The sequence below is a fragment of the Hirundo rustica genome, chromosome 6 (genome assembly GCF_015227805.2).
Source record: "Hirundo rustica isolate bHirRus1 chromosome 6, bHirRus1.pri.v3, whole genome shotgun sequence".
Taxonomy (NCBI): domain Eukaryota; kingdom Metazoa; phylum Chordata; class Aves; order Passeriformes; family Hirundinidae; genus Hirundo; species Hirundo rustica.
The window spans coordinates 5054099-5073453 of NC_053455.1; the positions used below are offsets into that span (position 1 = coordinate 5054099).

Here is a 19355-nt window from a genome sequence, read left to right on the forward strand (position 1 = left end):
CTCTGCAGGGTGAAACTGTGCAGATCAATAACTCAGGCTGGAAAAGTACCCTGGGTTAATTAAAATGGGAGAAAGGTTTTCCAGATGAGGTCGGTGAAAAGGTCACAGGAGGCCGAGCTCAATAAATAACATAAAAAAAAGTGTATATGAGGTTTTATATATCTATATATAACAAAAAAGGAGAAACTAAGTGGATACCTCTCTTAAAATACACTAGTACTGAAATATGAGCAGCTTTGAAACCTTTAGCCAATAAAATAATTAATTGAATTAAAATATTAAAGCATTACATGCTGTCTGCCTCGGTTAGGTGTTTGAACTGATGGCAACATGAATCAATTGCAGCTGGAGTTTATTGGAGGGCTAAATCAGCTATTGATGGCCATAATCTTTCCTGCAGAAGAAGGGAGGAATATATATTTTATTTATGTCTGTCCAGTGTGTTCAGGTCAATAACTGAGCAGGGTGGATTGGGGTCTTTCTGAGACTAGGACGAAAAATTCATTGTGGGAGGAGGTTAAGTAGGCATGAGCACTTTGAAGTGCTCCTGTTATTCCTTGGTGCTGCTACTCATTCACTTAGCTGTAAGCAATTTCCTTTATTCAGGGAATTAATTACATGATAAAGGCAAAATGAATAATCTTCTATCTGTTACGCTTATTCATGAAGAAATATGAATAGTTTATTTTTGTTCACGTTCTGTAATTGCAGCTGCAGGTTGTCATGGAGAAATTAAAAAACACACAGTGATAATATTAGCAGGGGTTGGCTTGTCTGAGGAGTTGTTTTTAAGCTCTCAGGGTACTGCAGCTGAAAAGAAGTGTGCTGAGGAGGAGGCATTTTTATTACTGATAATAAAAACAAAAGTATTAAAAAAAAAAAAAACCCTGAGATAAATCTGCATACACTGAGAAGTGCAGTTGCCTAAATAAAGCTGCAGCTGGAGGAGCTCCTGCAGCGCAGGGTGGGTGTGGAGGCAGGGGGTTGTTGTAACAGCCACTGATTAATAAGGATTAATATGTCTTTTTTTTTTTTTTTTTTTCCAAGAAAACAGCTTAAAAAGAAAATAACGAGCTGGGTAGGGTGTGTTCTGAAGCAGGGGTTTGCTGGAGGCAGCAGGGCCGGCAGTGGAAGCAGCAGCTGCTGCTCCGGCCACGCCGGCCGGCAGCGGAAAAACACGAGATGAGGAACGGGGGGAAAATGCTGATTGCCATTTCCCCTGACACCACAGCGTTCTGGGATAAATCAAATTGATGAACTTGGAGAAGAATGCCTGGAAGAGAGTGAAAAAGTGATATGACCCCTGAGAAAGGAAGGCTGTACAGGCTTCAACAGGCCACTATTTATTGACTTTTTAATTCCCATGCTGGACCCCTTCAAGCCAAACGTTGCCAAAAAGTTCACACTTTGTTTCTTCCTTCTATTTTTTTCCAATGTTTTTGAACAGTCTTGGATCTCTCTCATGCTTCGTTTGATGAGGCAAGAGATCTCATCTTTGCATGCTATAGCCTCGCTTACAGAAATTTCTAAACTCCGTGCATCCATCCACCAGGAGTAAATTCACTTGCTGTTTATTGTGTTGGTCATTTATTGATCCAGGGACATCTTTCTCTGTGTATATACATATATATATATATATGCACACAGGTATGTGTAAGTAAATCCAGAGAGAGAGAAGTTGTGGATGCCTCATCCCTGGAAGTTTTAAAGCCAGGTTGGATTTGGAGCAGCTTGGTCTCGTGGGTGGCATCCCTGCTCACAGTGAATGGGTTGAAACTAGCTGATCTTCATGGTCCTGCCCAAAACAAGCTCTTCTATCATTCTGTAAACATATATATTTGTATATATATACAAATCCAGCACAAACCAGCAAATTTTAAATAATCATTATTTCAGTTATGGCAGCGGGTGATCCCAGGTCTCCTCCATGTACTACAGTTACACAATTTACCAGCCAGAAAGGTGTATTAAAAGGCTGTTGATTTAACAGTTTTCCATCTTCTTTTCTTACAACCTTTAAGGCTATTTTGGAGTTGGAGACCTCTCTACAGGAGCTGTTCCTTATTTAATCTCTGCTCCCCAGATGCTTCATGCAGAATGTTTGATGGCATGAAGGACCCGTGGGATGTAGGGGAAAAAACCCGCGCTGGTCATGCTGAGGTCATGTGGACAGGGGTGGGCAGCACTTGGGCTCACCCAGCTCCAGGAACCCATCCTGGAGGCCATTCCTCAAGTCAGGAGATTTGCAGCATCCTGCTGTCTCCCCTCCTGTTGTCCCCATGAAAGCCCGTGGCTCTCAGTCTGTGGAAGGTGCTCATTAAAACATGGCACGAGTGAAGTGGCAGGGACAGGAGTTCGTCTCACACAGGATTGTGCTGTGACTCGGAGGCTGGACTCGATGATCCTCCTGCTGGGAGGGTCGAACATTTCTTCCAGTGGCGTTTTGGCTTGACCTGGCTTTGCCTTCAGGGGACATTGGAGATGGTGGTACCTACCAACCAGAGAGGTGGTGACATTTCCCTCCTTTGGAGATACTCAAAAGACCATCTGTACATTGCAGTGGCCCTGCTTGACCAGGGGTTGGTTTGACCAGAGGTCTCACACCACAGGTTGCCAGCTCAGGCAGGTGCAGGCCGTGGGAACATCTGTCCCCGAGTGCTGCTGTGTGTCCTCCAAAAGCTGTGGACCTCTTGTTTGGCCCCCAGGGTTGTGCTCACCGTGTGCTGAGCTGAGCCACACGTTTCTGAGGGAGCTTTAGGAGAATGGTGTGAGATCTCATCTTCAGTGGAGCTCGTGCCGTGCCCAGAGGGAGGGGGTGAGGTTTGCTTGGCTGGAATGGAGAGCCGTCAGCAGAGCACACAGCACGGGAGTGCTGTACCTCCTGGAAATGGCAAAATACACACTGAAAATCAAAGCTCCTCTATGAGATTTTTTTTTTTTTTAAACCATATTCAGATGGAGATTTAATGTGGAAACGTGCTTCCTGATGTAAAGGTGAATAGTTTAGCTGTGCGGGATAAATATTTAAGAGCAGTGTATCTCTTTCCAGCAAAAACACTCTGGGCAGAGACTTCCTTTCAGAGGTAAAACGAGGCTGTTATTTTATGTGCCACTGACCTGATTCCAAAAAAGCATTAAAAACAGTGAAGCTGGCAGGCCCTGACACGGGAGGCAGCCAGGTGGAAGGGGCAGAGCTGTGAAAGGTGAGGCTGAAGCGAGGGGCGAGGGCTGCGAGGGTGATGGACACCCACCCCCTGGTTGTCTCCTCACTCTTCAGCAGCTGCCAGCATTGCTGTCCTGGGAGCGTGTGGATTGCAAATGGCCCATAAAATGAATTGCCAGTTAGAATCACCTAATTATCAAGCTCGTGATTATTAATTGAAGGCCCACATGGGTGTGAGTTTCTGCACGGCTTCTCTGCTGCGACTCGGGTGGGTTGTTAAAGGCTTTGTGGGAGCTGCATTTCTACAGTGGGCCATGAGCCCTCTCCCAGAAAACAGGTGTTGTTCCTGTCCTTTCTTGACCTTGTGGAGTTGGGAAGGGCAGTTTCTGAGCAGTGGGCCTAAGCAAAGGGCTGGAGGTGTCTGCTGGGATCCCCACACATAAAAAACCAGCAAAGACTTCACAGCTGAGTCACTGTTACGGCTCCGAATCGCAGTCGTTAGTCACTCTTTGATTATGAGGATTTTCATACTCACTGGGTGCCACGTAGTATTTATTTAAACACCTCTCCCAAGCATCCTGCAAGATATCATGAGGTAGGTGTTGTTGAGCGATGCAGGGCTGCGATGATTGAACGTGTTACAGCTGGGGCACGATGAAATGTGCTGTGTGAGATTTAGAAGCATTTCTGCACCTTTTTTGGATGTGTTTGCACGTTGTCATGTGCCAGCACCTACCTAATATGTTCTTCTGTTTTGTCCCTTCTTGCTCCTGCTTAGGCTTCAGCTTGATTTAGATTTTATTTTTTTCCTCTTGGTTAATAAATCTTCACATTTGCACAAGTTGTCTGTTTAGGGCATGGGCATTTTGAAAGGTTCAGTAAATATTTTTCTAAGGACCTAAGCGCAGATGTGCGTGGCTGGTGCTTTCATGCCCGATTATCAGGTTCACATGGCCAGAAAGTGGGGTCACAGTGGAGGCAGTTTCCCTCAAACCCTCACCACAGAGGTAAATATTCATGAAGAGACCCTTGTCCTCCTCCACACCCCCAGATTCACTTTTCCAGTGAGCTGAATTTCAGCCAGGTCCCTGTGTAGGTGTCATCCTGTTGGTCACCTTTAGACTTTCAAAAAAGTGTTCAAGGCCATGTTGCATGGGACCCTGAGCAACCTGGTTTAGAGGGTGGAGAATGTTGGAACTAGGTGATATTTAAGGTCTCTCCCAGCCCAGATGGTTCCGTGATTTCTGTGAACTGAGGCTGAAGCAGAGCTCGGGTGTTTGACTGGCTCATAGCCTGGGGAAGCGCAGTTTTGATTTTGAGGCACAGGAAGGGTGACAAGACTTGCCCGAGGCTGGGGTGGAGGTTGGTTGCTTGATACGAATCTCTGACCTCCCAAACTGTAAGGACATGGGAATCTTTGAGAATGGCACTCCTTGGAGCAGTCCCTAGCCCAGGTTCTCCTCCCTGGGGCCAGGAGGATGAGATGTGTCCTACACTGGGCTCAGGTTTTCTCAGTCCTCTCTTTTTCCCCAGTCTCTGTTGTACCAGAATGCTTTTTTCTGTTGTAAAGGTGTCCAGGTCTGCTTCCAGAACTCCACCAGCATCAGCTCTGTGCAGCGTGGTGGTTTGAAGATTTGGGGTGAAATGATCAGAGAAGAGGCAAAGCCTCCTCCATGAGTATGTAATAGAACAAGCTCTGCAACACCTTTTCCTTTTGAGGAGTAATTTCATCCAGAAGAGAAATCAGTACCTGCAGTGGATAGATAAGCCTTTCTGAGATGTTTTGGGACTGCTAGCAGCCCTCTGTCACAGGTTGTTGTGCTGGAGGGCCCCTAGGTTTGGGTTACAAGGTAGCTGAAAGCTCCCTTGCTTGGCTGCTGGGTGCAATATGAGCTTGAATTAGATCAGCCGAATTTCTTGGTGGCCTGTGGGCTTGCTGATGCAGGTACACATCTTTTGCCAGAGGCATCTTGCTCAGCCTTCCCCAGATGGGGCTTTGATTGGGGTACAGAAGCTGCCAGTTTTAGTTGCTAAATGTTATTGTTCAGGCAGGGAAGCTTCACCAGTTCTCCATGTGGGTTTTTTTTTGTTGTTGTTTTTTGTTTTGGTTGCTGGAATTAAATGTGTAATTTTTAATGGGGATCCTCTTACTTAAATCCACTGTCTGGGTGGGATGAGTTGGCTTTGAGGCCATGGCACAGCATTCCTGTGACCTTCTGCAGCCTCTCCAGTATCTCCCTGCTGCCCTCAAACCCCTCCAGCACGAGGGTCATCATCAGTGGTGGTGATTTGGAGACACCCATGGCTCTAAGATCGATGTTGGCTTGAGCAACGAGCCTCCCAGCACTGCCTGAATGTTTTATTTAGTTCCCTCATAAAAGCTTTGACCTACATCTAGCACCAGGAAGCGATGAGGCTTTGATAATACTCGGGCATCCCGGCGGAGGGCACGCTGCTAACCGAGCTTCCAGGTCGAAAATGGATGTGTACTCTAAAACATCAGATAAACCAATAAAGGCTTCAGTCAGTAAACAGCTTTATCTCTGCCAGGCAGTGCGTGATCCAGTTTTGATGGAGAGGGTGTACCCTCTTTATGAGCTGTAGTTATTAGGAAAAGAGCTTTCTATTTTTAGCTGTAGGAAAACAAAGCAAAAGCCAAAGCACCTACAGGTTGTGATGATACTAGGGTGTCAGCGATGGAAATGGGCTGGACCACTCGGGGTGAGGGGCTCCAGTGAAGCAGTGATGATAAAAAACAAAGGTCCTGTGTGAATTTTTCTTTGCGCTGTGTGTCTTAGGTGAGATTGCTCACCTGAAGCTGTCAGCGTGGGTCTTGTGGGCGGCCGTGATGGCTTCATGGGTGTCCTTTCCAAAACACTTACAGCCTTCAAAAGCAGTGGAGGAGATGTCTGGGAGGGACGAGGCAGGGAAGTTTGCAGCCCAGAGTCAGGAGAGGTCAGCAGGAGCAGGATGAGAGTTGGCATCATTGCCCTGGCAGATCGAGAGTCGCGGGGCGATGCTGTGGGGTGGCCGCAGTGCCGTGGTGTGGCCCCACACTGATTCACACTGCTTGTCTGGGGGGTTGTGTCTGTGCCATCAGCTCGCTGTGTACTCATGCTGCCTGTTTTGTGTTTCCCTTCCCCTTTGCAGGATGAACTCGACCTCACGGACAAGCACAGAGAGGCCATGTTCGCGCTGCCGGCCGAGAAGAAGTGGCAGATCTACTGCAGCAAGAAAAAAGTGAGAGCCTCACTGGGTGCTGAGCCTCTTCCCTCTCATCCAGCATGGGGAGGAGTTGGGGGGAAGGACACAGCTCTCTCGGGATGCCAGGTGGCGTTTGGGGTGTCACAGAAGTGTCCCTGTCCCTGGGAAAACAAGGTCTTTGGTGCCCAGCCCGTTCAGGCTGGAGGGGGTGTCCCCACAACCCCCACGGGTGTCCCCAGCCCCGTGCTCGTCCCTGCCAGCACATCAGGGCCACGTGGAACTCTGTGGGCACTGAAGTTGGCCTTGCAGGGGCGAGGGGCTGCTCCCCATCTCCTTAGAGCCCCTCTCAGTACCTAAAGGGGGCTCATAAAACAGATGAGGACAGAATTTATAATAGGGGCTGTTGCAGTAGGACCATGATTTTAAGCTGGAAGTTTATTTAGGTTAGATAAAAGGAAGAGGGTTTTTGCAGTGAGGGTGTTGTAACACTGGCACGGGTTGCCCAGAGAAGCTGTGGCTGCCCCATGCCTGGAAGTGTCCAAGGCCAGGTTGGATGGGGTTTGGAGCAACCTGGTGTGGTGACAGGTGTCCCTGATGGCAGCAGGGCCATTGGAACCAGCTGATCTTTAAGGTTCCTGCCAACCCAAACCATTCTAGGGTGCTGTGATCCCTGATTTGTCACTGTGCCCCTCAGCTGGCTGCAGGGGGTGGCTGGGCAGGGCTGGCACTCACTGGCCCCACTCACAGGCTGCTCCCTGCTGCAAATGCCTCTTTTCTCCTGCTGTAGCAATGGCACCGGATTTTCCATCCGCATTTTAGGCCAAGAGCAGGCTTACCTTGCTCATGTAGGATTAAGTTTTAAGCCTCTCATAAATACCCCTGAAATCCCCGTGTTATTGTTAGACAGAGGCCTGCCATGCCCGAGATTTAAATGGGAGGGGAGAAGGGATGTTAACAAATTGCAGGCACTGGTCTGGATCAACAAGAGAATGGGCAGGGGATGTTCACTCCTCACTCCCTGGTGGATAAGCAGAGCCTTGCCCTGGTGTGTCTGGATAATGGGGGAGTTAAATCAAGCAAAGCCGTGTAATGATTATTGTGAGTGGAGATTAGGTGCTATCTAATCTCCCGAGGAAGGGTTTAGATGGAGCTGATGGTGGCTCTTTCCCTTTCCAGAAGCTCCTTGCTCTCATGGTTTTTTAAGGGCTGTGCTGTGAAACTCCTTGCTCACGGGGGGAAGGAGCCACAGGAGTGCCTGTGGCATGCTCTGAGGTTCTGGGAGCAGGCACCCATCTGAGGCTGGATCCTGGCTGCTGCTCTCCTCCGGTCCTCATTCCTCTGGCTCTTCCCAGCCACTCCTTCCCTTGACTTGTGATGCCATCACTGAGCTGCAGAGCACATGAGCCCCTGCTTGCTCTGGTGGAGATGTGCCAGTGGAGACAAATGCTTTTCTCCTGCTTTTCAATTAAAAATGAGCAAGACCATATCAATGAAGGCTCCAGCCATGGAGGAAACGAGGAGTTACATGGGCTGGAGAACATTCTGTGCACAGCAGGCTCTAGGCTCTCCTGCCCTGTGTGATGATGACCGGTGAGCAGCAGGAACTGGTGGATATCCTGGCAGCTCGTGTTAAATCTTACTTGTGTTCCTGTGTATTTGAAGCCAGATCACCTACATGGTAGCCTGGCATCAAGGAGAGGGGCTGGACTCCTCCAGCTGAGAGCAGTGTCTGCTTTTTGGGCAGCAGAGCTGGCGTAGGGCATTGGTCCTCCCTCTCTGGCTTGGCTGCACTGTGAGTGGCAGCGATTTGGGAAGTGCAGGATGTGCCCAAAACCTGTGTTTAACAGCAAATTGTTGCTTGAGATGCTTGTAAGACCCAGTTTCACCTGGTGGGTCCCAGGGGGCTGGCAAAGGTGGACATTCAGTCTCAGGCAGCTGCCTGACTTACCAGCGATCCAAGTTTTTGCTCTTTTCTCTGCTGCCAGTTTTGGCTGGAGCTTCTGCTTTGCTGTCAGTGTCATATACCACACTCAGCTCTCCAGAGCACATCCAGATGTTGCTGGTTTATACATTCGTGTGACGGGCAAGATTTTGTAAAAGGGAACCAAAAATGAGACGTTTTTTGCTGGGTTGTCCTGGAAAGAGACGTGACAGCACCTGGCCTTGGCAGCGCCTGTTGAGAGGAAATAGGGGAAATCCAGCTATTCCCAGGCATGTTTCTTTCCCTGCAGCCCTGTATCCTGGTTTCTCTGCCCTGCTAGCAGCTGGTGTTCTCCCAGCTCACAGGACTGGCTTGGCAGGGTGGAGGCTTTGTCCTCCTTGATTCTCCATCCGTGGAGACAGCAGGTTTGATCCCATCCTTGGGGATTGCACTGCACAAACTCCTCGTGGTCCCACCCTTCCTGCATCACCCTGGGGCTGGCAGGTTCTGTCAGCAGCAACCCGAGGAGGAGCCGAGGTCTGCACAAAATCCAGCAGCCCTGCAGTGCTGGGCTCAGGAGAGATTTAAAGATTACTGGAGAGACCCTCTTGGAAGTCATCAGCCCCTCCACGGCTGGGATAAAGCAGGGAAATGCAAAGGCAGAGATGCATCACCAGTGGGATGAAATCTGCTTTCAGGAGTGGTATTTCTGGACCATGACTCGTTTCATACCTCATCCCAAAATATTTCGCTCCCTGCTGGCCCCGCTCTCCAGGAGAGGATATTGCTCGGAAGTGCAGGGAGGAAGCAGGAGGGTTTCCAGATTTCCAGATCTGCTGTTTCTTTGGCTGTGAGTTTGACTCAGTGGAAAAGGGGGACTCAGGATGGCTCTTTTTCCAGAGGCCACGCTCCAGAGGGAGTTAATGATTAACCCTTTGTGCACGTCTGCAGGACGTGTTTAACCGCAGGGGACTGTGCTCCTGACAGCCCATGCCCATCGTGTCAAGCTGTTAAAGCAGCTCCAAGGGTGCCTTTTATGAGCCTCAGAATATGGGCAGTACTGGGTGTTGGGGCAGAAGCTCAGAGTAAATAACCAGGTGGGAGGGATGGGTAGTGAAAACCAGCTCATGTGAATGCAGGGTCTGGCTCTGCCCCTCTCCCTTTGGGTCCAGCTGAGCATTTCTAAAGCTGGAGTAGATGAAAAACGACCTGCAGGGATGCCAAATGATGCTGAGCTCTGTGTAAGCTTTTGCTAAAAACCCGGTGGCATCACTAACCCTGGGTGCATCACTGAGTGGGGTGAAGCAAAGCTTGTATCTAAAATTTCCTCAGGGGTCAGATAAAAACCAGGGTCCTTTCGCATTAGGAAGAGGCAGCAGTGGTGATTTTTCAGGGGAAGTGTGTGATAAATAGGGAAATGAGTGATGTCTCTCCAATAATCCTCTATTTCCCAGCCAGCCAGCCTCTTTCCCCTCCAACTGCACCTTCCACCCACTCCCTCCAGAGAGCTTTGCTTTCCAGCTCGTTCTTCCACTTGTCCTGCTCAGCCCTGCAGCTCCTTCGTGGGGCTCGTGTTCCATTTCCTTCATTTAAAAAAAAAAAACCCACATCAATTCCCCATATTTTTGCTGCACTGGCAGAACTAAGAGCAGAAGCTGACAAAGGTGGCATGCAGGGGAGGGGAGGATAAAATAGCTCAGCGTTCTGCCATGCTCCAGGGTCAGCTGGGATGGATGAGAAGGATTTCATGGCCTCTGAGCATCCAGGTATACCTGCTGTTATTGCAGCAGCAGGTTGAAATACCACCCCAGGTGTCATTTGCTCAGCCTGACCGAGGGAAACGGGCTGCTTGCGTTGTTTTTCACCGGGAGATTGTTTGCAGTTTTTATCTTTCAAGGTAATTCCCCTTTTAGTTCCAATCACAACACACTTTTGTTTAAGTGAGGTTTTTTCCCGCTCTCCGGCCAAAAAGCGCATCTGTTAGCAATCTTTTTTGGGTTTTAAGGCGAAGCTTTTCAAACAATGAACCAGCTGACTACGAAAGGCATCTGGTCATGCTGTATTTGCTTGTGGGGAGCATAATTTTTAAACCCTGGGAAAAGAGCAGCAGGGCACGTGTGGATTTTGTGGAGGAGAGGGTCTAGGAAGTGTTAGCATATGGAAAACCAGAGCAGGCTGGGCTGGGCTGGTTCAGACCCTGAGATCCCAGCCTGGGGAGAGTCTGATGAAATTCCAGCTCTTTGCAGCGTGGCTCCTTTATTGAATCATTCAGGTGCTGTTCCAGGGATAGCTGGAGGGCTGTGGTGGGCCCAGACCTGCACCAGCACACGCCTGGCAAAGGCTGGGCCGGATTTAAACATCTCATACAGGCTGCAGACCCCTTGGCTCTAAAACCCATCCATGCCACAGCCTGCTTTCCTCTCTGACCTTGCAAACAGCATCCAGGTGGATCATCCAGAGCACTCAGGGAGGGAGGAGGTGCCAAAATGCAGTGAGCTGCCAGCTGCTGCCAGCTTTCCCTTGCTCTGCTGTTAGGGAGCAGCAAGGAGGGTTGGGGAACACTGTGCATAATAAAAGTTATGCCAGGACAATGTGTAAACATGAAGGGGGTGTTTGTGTTTTTGTTTTTGCAGCTGGTGCCAACCAAAGAGGGTTTTTTTAATCCCTTCTTGTGGCTTTCCTGGGGAGTTCTCCTGGGACAGCAGGTGGTGCCAAGAGGGAAGTGAACCACCAAAATCATAGAATTGTTAAGGTTGGAAAGAACTCTGAGGTCATTGAATCCAGCCATTAACCCAGTGCTGCCATGTTCACCCTTAAACCACGGCCCGAAGTGCCACATCCCCACTTTTCTGACCACCTCAGGGATGCTGATTCCACCACTCCCTGGGCAGCTTGTTCCAGTGCCTGACCACGTTTTCAGTGAAGAAATTTTTCCTAATATCCGATCTAAGCCTCCTGTGGCACAACCTGATGCCGATTCCTTTTGCCCTGTCCCTTGCTACCTTGGAGAAAAGCCACGGCTGTTGTCACTGAAGGGCTCTCTGGGGCTGCTGTGAGCCAGCCCTTTCCTTCCACCCTTGGAGGATGTAGCTTGGTGTGCTGGACGTCAGGTGCGTGAGGAACTCAGTCAGCAACCATCAGTTATCCCAAAGCAGCTCCAGATGCAATAATCCCAAAGCAGCACCATGGGCTGTGAGTGTAGGGAAGCAGGCTGCTGCATCAGGTGGGACATCACCTGCGGGCTGAGGATCTGAGAGATGGTGCCAGAAGGTTCTTTAGGAAGCAAAGCAGTTGTGACAAAGCACCTAGGAGCATCCCAGGTGTCCTTCTCCCCACCAGCACGGGGACATGCCGTGAGGCTGCACTGCTCCCACAGCAGCTGCATTCCTGTGGGTCACAGCAGCAGGAGCTCGTGGGGATGCACCTTCAGGTGCAAATAGGTTGAGACCAGCCTTGGGATTGCTTTGAGCCACCAGTGGCTGAGCCCCCAGCTCCTCTGTGCAGCGGTCGTTGGGAAGGGAAGGAATTCTGGCTGTGGGAGCTGCTGACGCTCCCAGGGGGAGGCAGGAAGGAAGCGTCAGGTTCATAACCAAGACGTGACAGGGGAGTGTGAAATCTCCCTGGGAAGAGCAAAGGGATGGCTGGAGCTGGCAGGCTGGTGACCTTCACTTGAGGAAGCTCCTGCTAATGAGGCACCTGGACTGGGCACCGCTTTCCCTGCGCTGCTGGGGAGGGGATGGAGCTCATTTATCACAACACCCCCTGCCACTGCCACCACGGAACAAAGGGGGAGGTGAACCACCAAAATCATAGAATTGTTAAGGCTGTTAAGACTGGAAGGACCTCTGAGGTCATTGAATCCAGCCATTAACCCAGTGCTGCCATGTTCACCCTTAAACCACGGCCCCGAGTGCCACTTCCCCACTTTTCTGAACGCCTCGGGGATGCTGATTCCAGCACTCCCTGTCGAGTGGCAGCACCCATCAGCACAGGACTCAGGGCTAAGGGACAGCACAGGCTGTGACGTGAGAGGGCGACAAGGTGACAGCAGGGCCGCAGCTGCTGGGATTTGTGGTGTTGCCAGGCCCCTGGAAAGAAGAAGCAGGTGAGGGGAGCAGGTGGAACAAAGCAGGGGATGGAGCAAGGTCTGCACAGCTTTGGCACGTCCTGATTTTTGCAGCTGAGCGCGTGTGTGGTGGCACACGGGGGCCTGGAGGACAGTGGGGGATGCTGATGTGCAATTAAAGCCATCAGTGAGTCTCTAACAGAGCAGCTCAGCCTGGGGTCCAGCAGGGTTCAGATCAGCCTTCACTCCTCAGCTGCTTGGGAGCACGCACAGCAAAGACTCAGAGAATAAGAAACTGGGAGATGTTCAGTGAAGCGCTGGAACATCCCGGAGATGCTCACGTTGGAGGTGCTCAGCTCTGTGTCTGGGCATCCCTCCCAAAAGGCAGGCTGCAAAACCCACATCCCCAAAACCCACCCTGAGTGCCGGGAAACCAATTTACACGCTCAACCTTTCAAACCCTGCTGCTGGAGGGGTCCCTCCCTCCTCCTGGCGCTGAGCAGAGCCTTGTGACTCACTTCCCTCCGGGCTGTCGCTTTGTCAGGAGATTTCTTTACCACCGGGAATACACCAAAGGACACTTATCAGTGTGCTGTAGACCATTAGCCCCAGTAATTACCACTGAGCAACATCCTGCAGCGAGCTGAGGGGAGGGAAGCCCGTGCCCTGATCTTTGCCTGCTTTATTGTGCAGTCCCCCTTTGCCTGGGAAGCTGCTTTCTGACCAGCCTGCCCAGCTGCTGGTCGGAATTAATGAGGTTCTGCTGCACTTAATTGAGAGAGCTCTCTAAATTGGGGGTTTCGGGGAGGAAATGCAAGAGCCCGAGGGAGCCAAGCAAAGGGAAATATTTATAATGCAGCACGTTAATTATAAATGAGCAGTTTAGCCAATTTTGTTGTTCAGCCTCCCCTCCACCCCCTGGAGACCTTTATTTGCTCCACCGCTCCTTTTCAACCCTAAATGAGCAGCAGGTCCACATCCCTGCCTGCCTCACAGGTGTTCCCAGCACGGGGGAAGCTCCTGGGATGTGGGATGAGCCAGCCCTGCTGCTTTCCCTCCCCATTCCTTGTCATGGACCTCACTCCCTGCCCAGGTCTCTTGGCTGGACACATCTGGGCACCTCTTGCTGCTGTGCCATGGTGGGGACCTTGCCTCCCTTCCCAGTTGGTGTCTCTGGTGGGAAAGAGATGCTCCTTATAAGAGGGGCAATGGGAAAAACCTTCTCTGACACCTCCAGGAGGTGACAGGACCATGTTGAAGGTCCCGTGAGTGTCCCAGCTCCGCTGTCCCCTGCAGTACATTTGCATGCTGGACTCTTAGGTGGGTCAGAAAAGCTGGGAAATTCAGAACGCCCACCAGCTTTGTGCAGAGCCTTCCCCTGGCAGGGCACAGGCAGCTCGGAGGAGGGGGTTGGCACCAGCGCCCAGGGCTCAGCCGAGGAGCTGAGAGCCCCGGTGGCCGTGTCAGACAGAATTGACAGAGAGCAGACAGGTGGCCTGAGCCTCAGCCCAGCTGCTTGGCACCTCTGAGGGACTGTGGGGTCAGGAAAAGTGTTAAAGGGCAGAGGTTTCCAGGCCTTTTGGCGCTCTCAAGCTTGTTTTGTCGCTACCTTGGGGCCAGGCGCAGCGAAAGGAAGGGTCAGGTCTGGAGGCATAGGCTGTTCTCTGCCCGGGGGCAAGCTGAGTCTCATCCAAATTACCTGTCCTTGACTCTGCTCGTCCTCATCTTGGCACGCTGCAGCTTGGGAAGTTTGGATGCACAAATGTTTTCCACATCTGCCTCTTGAGCCACGGTAAATATTTGGGGCTCTGCTCCTGGGGCTTGCTGGAAGCAGCCGCGGTCGTCTGCGTGCACAGACGTGGGGGCAGAGAGGAGGTCGTCCAGCTGCCACCATCCTAGGTGTTTGTGGTGTAGGATGAGGTTCACAAACGTCTCTGAAAGGTAGGGAAGGGGCAGAGCCGTGCAGCAAGATGATCAGAAGGTGGATAATGTTCAGGATTCGTGTAGCTATTTGTTGACTGACTCCAGCCTAGACCTGTGCGGCATTTCTGCTTTGAAATCCTCTTCTTCTTTTGATGTATATGTCCTCAGGAAGATAAAGTTGGGGGAAAGGTTGATTAGGAAGTATTCCCTCAAATTCTGCCTCCTTACTCCTCGCAGCCCCTGGGAGTGTGCAGCATCAGTTACCTGAGCTGGGCTCAGAGGTCCTTCAATCATGTCCTGCAAGAACAAGGTGGAATCTGAAAAGCCCTCATGAACCCTGCCAGATGCAGGGTGGCCAAAAATGGCTCTGCATCGTTCAGTGCCATAGATCATGGGGCCAGGGACACCTTTAAGAGGTGACATTGCCAGATGCATGTTCCCTCCCAGTGACTTATGAAGTCCCCAGAGGGACTGTTGTGCCTGGAGTCTCTCTTAGGATGTTGATGTGTTGGTAAGTCATGGTTCTGCTCCAGGAGTGCAGCCTAGATCATGTCACATTTAAACACTCTTCATTGCTTGTAAACATTTTCCCCCCTGAGCATATCCAAGGCTGTGCAGCCAAAGCTTCAAGGGCACTGTAAAGTCGAAACAAGAGAGATTTGGATGTAAAATTTCAGCGTGGTTTCCCTGATAATCACAAGGCTGATACAGTATCAGTGGGGCAGCGTTTGCTCGTAGGCAGGTGGTGTAATTGTATTTGAAGTATGGCAGTTCAATAAACCAGGTAATGTTCCCATGGCTGGAGTCAGCTCAGAATATAGAAAGTCACAGTTACATTAATATAAAGTAATGCGAGAGCTCAGGGGTGCTTCAGAAATGGTTGGTCACAAAGGGGACAGAGGGTGGATGGATGTTAATACTATTTCTACTAATCTGGCTTTGTTTCACATTTTTTTATCCCCTACCAGGACCAGGAAGAAAATAAAGGAGCCACCAGCTGGCCAGAGTTCTACATCGATCAGCTGAATTCGATGGCTGCTGTGAGTATTCCCCCGGAGCTCTGGTGCCTCTGAGCCCCGTGGGGGGCAGTGGGGACAGTCTGCCAGCGTTGTGCCTGAGAGGCTGGCAGCTGTTGGCAGAGGCAGTATCCTCTGTTAGACCAGCAGGTGCAGCTGCAGAACAGAGATGTTCCTGCAGCGCCCGGGGTGCCTCACATCATCACAGAACCACGGATGGCGCTTGGGTGGGAAGGGACCTTAAAGAACACCCAGTTCCACCCCCTTTCCACCAGACCAACTTGCTCCAAGCCCCATCCAGCCTGGCCTTGAACGCTTCCAGGGCTGGGGCAGAGGGATGAGCAGGGGCTGTGAGCCAGCAGGGAGTGTGCTTCTTTCCTCTGGGAAGGCAGGAACACCCAGTGCTGGCCATGGGCTGCCAGCCAGGCAGAGCCCTGAGCCTGAGCAGAGCTTGTGATCAAAGCCTGCCAGATGCCTGGAGGGTGGCTTTGATCTCCCTGACGTGCTGCTGAAGAGGAGCTGGGTTAAATGGAGGGGTCAGCACAGCTCCTCATATCTGCTGGGACCCTTTGTCTGCGCTTTGGATTAGCCTCAGCCAGGGCTGGCAGGGCTCACCCTGACACCTCTGGGGGCCCAGCGCTGTTGGGTGGTGCAGGAACCACTCAGGGAGCTGCCTTTAGCAGCCCAGGGAGTGGGCAGCCCTGGTGGAGGAGTCAAATCCCAGCTCCAGCCCCAGCTGGAGAGCAAAATCCAGTGTGGGAGATGCATCCCATGCACACAGCCACTGTCCCCAGCTGAGATGCACACTGGTGGGTTGCACTGGGAGACTTGGGAATCACAGGGTTGGCTGGTCACCATCCCCATGGCCTGCTCTGGATGATGTCCAATAGCCTGATGTCTTTTTTGGATGTCTTTTTTTTTTATATTGTGGTACCCCCAGGACTCAAGGTGAGGCCACACCAGAGCAGAGCAGAGCAGGAGTTGTCTGGGGGCTTGGAGACAGTGCCCTCACCCCTCTGTCCCCAGTCCAGGCTGGCTCCTTGCAGACCATGGGGTGTTTTTCCTCACTGCTCCTCTTCCCAGGTTCTGTGATCGCCATAAGGATTCTGGGCTTCCAGGATGGGTTTGGGGTCCCCACGGCTCGGCACAGTGAGTGGTGGGCACTGCCACTGCTCAGGCACACGGGGGGATTCCCCTGCTGATTCCTGCCTCCCTCCTTCCACAGAGAAAATCGCTGATCGCCTTGGAAAAGGAAGACGAGGAAGAGAGAAACAAAACAATCGAAAGTTTGAAGACTGCACTGCGGACAAAACCAATGAGGCAATTCCCTTCCCTTCCCTGGCTTTATTGCTGCGGTTTTGGCTTTGGATTTGAGTTCTCTGGTGGAGCAGGGGGTTAAATAGGAATATAAGTGGGAGCCGTACAGGGTGAGGGAAGAGAGGACTCTGAGGCACTAATTGGTTTTTTTTGTTGTTGTTTCACCAACTACTTTTTTTGTGTCGTATTTTGTCATTTTGTTCCTTTTCCTTGGTCCTTTCAGTGACCAAGAGCCACCAGGACCTCCCTGTCTGTTCAGGCAAATCAGGCACTTTTTTTATTTTTCCAAATTTTCCTTTGTACTGAACAGAAGGTAAAAATTCCTTAAAGACTGATTTTTTTTTTCCAAGAAAACAGCAGTTTTTATTGTTCAGCTAGGCCCTTTGTTTCAACTTCAACTCCTCTTGCACTGTATAAGGGAATAAAGTCACATGAATCTTCAGGCTTTTATGAAATGGAAAACGATTTTAGATGGGGAGGTTAAATGAGGTCTGGGACTCTTTCTGAGTATCTGTAGCTTTTCCTAATTTTGTTTTCTCTGGAGTCTGCATGCACGCTTCTGCAGCACTTAATGTGCCTCAGGTTGGCATCTTCTGATGGGAATATGTTCCATTAAGAAAAGCCTGACCTGTTTTGGCCATGGAAGGAACAAATTTACTGCTGCTTGCAAATACCTTTCCCTCTTGCACCTGTGGTGATGGTAAGACATTCCCAGGGCCTGGGGTGAGCACCTGATTTCTGTGACATCTGGACCTCATGGGTGCTGCAGTGAGCAGGGCTGGTGGCCAGCCATGAAACTCTACAAAATCCCTACAAGTGGGGTTTCAGTGGTTTTTTTGAGGGATGCAGCAGGCTCCGTAGAAAATTTTACCTGTTACTTTTGCACCCAGGGAAGTGAACACCAGCTTTCCAATTGACTTTGGCTGGAAAAAGAGCAGGCTTTGAAGCACAGAAAGGAGTTTTCCCCAAGCCTGCAATTACCCCTTTTGTTGCTGCCCATCAGCATGGCTTGTTTCGAATTAAAACCATCCCAGTGCTGGGATGTTCTTGGCTCGTTTGCTTCCCGAGCCCGTGCCTTTTGCCAAACCAGAGGACACCCAGCCTGGATGGCACTGGGCATGGGAGCCCTAAAATGCTTCAGCAGCGTGCAGTGTTGTGTCTGCCTGCTCTAGTGAGTCTGCCTGGGGCACTGCCCCGTGTCTGCTGCCTGCTTTCTGTTCCGTGGCGTTGTACGTCAGTGTAAAAATCAGAAATCCCGTGAAATCGGGGAGCTGTGCCTGAGGGAGGAGAAGGGTGTGGATGGTGAGGCAGGAGAGGTAGCAGAAGGCAGAAGGGGTGACACTGAGCTGTCTGCAGCTGATGAGGAGGTGACTTCAGGGCTTGGGATCTTCTTCCAGTTCAGAACTCGTCTCAAGACTCAGGCTGGTGTTTTTTTGCAGCATGACTGCAAACTTCCAACCTCCATCCCGGGACTTGTGCCGATGGCTGTGTTAGCTGGTTCTCTCTGAAATATCCTCACTCTGAAGAACCTTGTGCAGGTTTAATCAATTAAACTGATTTTTACAACCCCATCCCCATGTCTGGGCCACAGGAGTCCTTCGGGCTTTCCGGTATCCATGAAGAAGCGTACAGGGAGGTTCTAGGTTTACACCAACAGACAAATCAGCTCTGCTTGCGGGTAAGACGCACTCAGCGTTTTGTTTTAAAGTGAAAATCCCCTTTTTCTGTCAGGTTTGTGACCCGGTTCATCGACCTGGATGGCCTAACGTGTATCCTCAACTTTCTGAAAAGCATGGACTATGAGACAGCGGAGTCTCGAATACATACCTCGCTCATTGGCTGTATAAAAGCACTAATGAACAACTCCCTGGGCCGGGCCCACGTCCTGGCCCACCTGGAGAGCATTAACGTAATCGCTCAGAGTCTGAGCACGGAGAATATTAAGACAAAGGTGGCAGTGCTGGAAATCATGGGCGCCGTGTGCCTGGTTCCCGGGGGCCACAAAAAGGTACTGGAGGCGATGCTGCACTACCAGAAATACGCCAGCGAACGGACTCGTTTCCAGGTGGGTGGGTGTCCCCTCAGCCCTTGAAATTCACCATTCCTGTCCCTTTCTCCTCCTGAATATCCTAAGATGTTGATTTTTTTTTTTTTTTTTGTGTGTGTGTGTGTGTGTGTGTTAGGGAGTTACGGTTTTGTGTTTGGACTTGGTGTTCATTGTTTTTTATTTATGTTATAGTCTTAGGAGTCGTGAGCTCTAACTAGCGAGTTAGAAAATGGAGGTGTCTCTAACTCTTTCCAAGGTTAAGTGCTAATCACCTAATAATGAGATGACACCTATATTACTTATATTTTTGACCCAGTGATGACCACACAAGGCCCGCAATGTGGACCTTTTTCACCTAATTAAAAAAAAACACCTGAAACCATGAAGAAGGAGGTGAGGAGGAAGGACTTAGACAACGCCTAAGATCCTCCATCTTGCCCCATATATATTACTATATACAAAAATCTTAAATCTAAGATATGGCCGCTTGCAAATGTTTTGTTACGGCTTAAAAATCCGGAATTACCCCAGAACCGCGTCTGATGGGATCTGCAGCTGAGCGAAGAGGGAGGAAACAGTTATTTAAGGCGACACCCACCAAAAAAAAAAGAGGCTTGCTTGTGCAGGGTCGCTGGGATCACAGCTCTGCGAGGCTGCAGCATTCCTGGATGGGCTGGTGTTGGCCCAGATGGGTGCTG

General features: G+C 50.6%; 1 protein-coding gene across 4 annotated transcripts in view; it reads left to right on the top strand.

The window, feature by feature from the left end:
* Positions 1-19355, top strand: part of DAAM1 (dishevelled associated activator of morphogenesis 1) — an 89644-nt gene that overhangs the window by 43775 nt on the left and 26514 nt on the right. For all 4 annotated transcript variants that reach the window (XM_040067060.1, XM_040067063.1, XM_040067061.2 and 1 more), the window contains 4 exons: positions 6314-6403; positions 15246-15317; positions 16519-16613; positions 18342-18675. In XM_040067060.1, coding sequence (XP_039922994.1) covers positions 6314-6403; positions 15246-15317; positions 16519-16613; positions 18342-18675 — 591 coding nt within the window. The remainder of the gene's footprint in view (positions 1-6313; positions 6404-15245; positions 15318-16518; positions 16614-18341; positions 18676-19355) is intronic.